Here is a 1488-nt window from a genome sequence, read left to right as displayed (position 1 = left end):
ACATCATGATTTGAATTCACAACACAATCCACATCATGATTTGAATTCACAACACAATCCACATCATGGTTTGAATTCATAACACAATCTACATCATGATTTGAATTCACAACACAATCCACATCATGATTTGAATTCACAACACAATCCACATCATGATTTGAATTCCCAACACAATCCACATCATGTTTGAATTCACAACACAATCCACATCATGTTTGAATTCCCAACACAATCCACATCATGATTTGAATTCACAACACAATCCACATCATGATTTGAATTTACAACACAATCCACATCATGATTTGAATTCACAACACAATCCACATCATGTTTGAATTCTCAACACAATCCACATCATGATTTGAATTCACAACACAATCCACATCATGTTTGAATTCCCAACACAATCCACATCATGTTTGAATTCACAACACAATCCATATCATGTTTGAATTCCCAACACAATCCACATCATGATTTGAATTCACAACACAATCCACATCATGATTTGAATTTACAACACAATCCACATCATGATTTGAATTCTCAACACAATCCACATCATGATTTGAATTTACAACACAAATTTAATCCCTGGTCATCCCGGATAATGGTTTGAATTCATAACACAATCCACATCAAGATTTGAATTCATAACACAATCCACATCCTGATTTGAATTCATAACACAATCCACATCATGATTTGAATTCATAACACAATCCACATCATGATTTGAATTCATAACACAATCCACATCCTGATTTGAATTCATAACACAATCCACATCATGATTTGAATTCACAACACAATCCACATCATGGTTTGGGATCATTCACCAGACTCCATTCAAAATTCTGCCAATTTTAGGTTTCACAAACAAACAACTGTTAAAACTCATGCAGCTTCCTGGCATCGTAACATTTTCAAGCGAATGATCTCAAAATAAATCTGGACTAAGAAATATCTGCAAAAGAGTCCAAAGAAGGAAAACTGCTGCTCACAAACATTAGAAAATAAAATCCTTACACAAAATAAACACCAGCTTCTTAAACGGAATACAGACACTATTTTTGCGTCAAGACGGTGTTATAACACAACAACAACAACAACAACAACAACAACAACAACAACAACAACAACAACAACAACAACAACAACAGCAACAACAACAACCATTTTGGACTGTAAATGAATTCAAGCCGGTTGTTATTTTGTGAACAGGGTTCCAAACAACGTGAGAGTAACTTCAAGCTGCGGGTGGGGCAAACTGCAAAGAGGCACCCCGGAGGAAAACAAAGGATTTAAATGTTAAGACCAGGACCAGGTCATTAAATACTCCACCGACTGATTAATGGGTTGATTATCCTGCTTTTTTCTCACCAGTTCCTCGGGGGTCCGCGTCTCTCCTCGTCTGCAGCAGCACTGACAACAAAAACAGTTCCTGCAACACGCCATCTTGGCTGTGGGGTCATGCTGCCT

The 1488-nt window shown here is 36.8% G+C and overlaps 1 protein-coding gene across 2 annotated transcripts in view; it reads right to left on the bottom strand.

Annotated features, from left to right (window-relative positions):
- clcn6 (chloride channel 6) overlaps nt 1–1468 on the bottom strand; it is a 25812-nt gene extending 24344 nt beyond the window's left edge. For both annotated transcript variants that reach the window (XM_037684440.1, XM_037684441.1), the window contains exon 1: nt 1390–1468. In XM_037684440.1, the coding sequence (XP_037540368.1) occupies nt 1390–1464 (75 nt within the window). In that variant the 5' untranslated portion in view covers nt 1465–1468. The remainder of the gene's footprint in view (nt 1–1389) is intronic.
- Between the last annotated feature and the right edge of the window lie 20 nt (nt 1469–1488).

This window comes from Nematolebias whitei, chromosome 11 (genome assembly GCF_014905685.2).
Source record: "Nematolebias whitei isolate Nwh7 chromosome 11, NemWhi1, whole genome shotgun sequence".
Taxonomy (NCBI): Eukaryota; Metazoa; Chordata; class Actinopteri; order Cyprinodontiformes; family Rivulidae; genus Nematolebias; species Nematolebias whitei.
The sequence above is the reverse complement of the archived record's forward strand: the minus strand, read 5'-3'. Positions and strand labels throughout refer to the sequence as shown.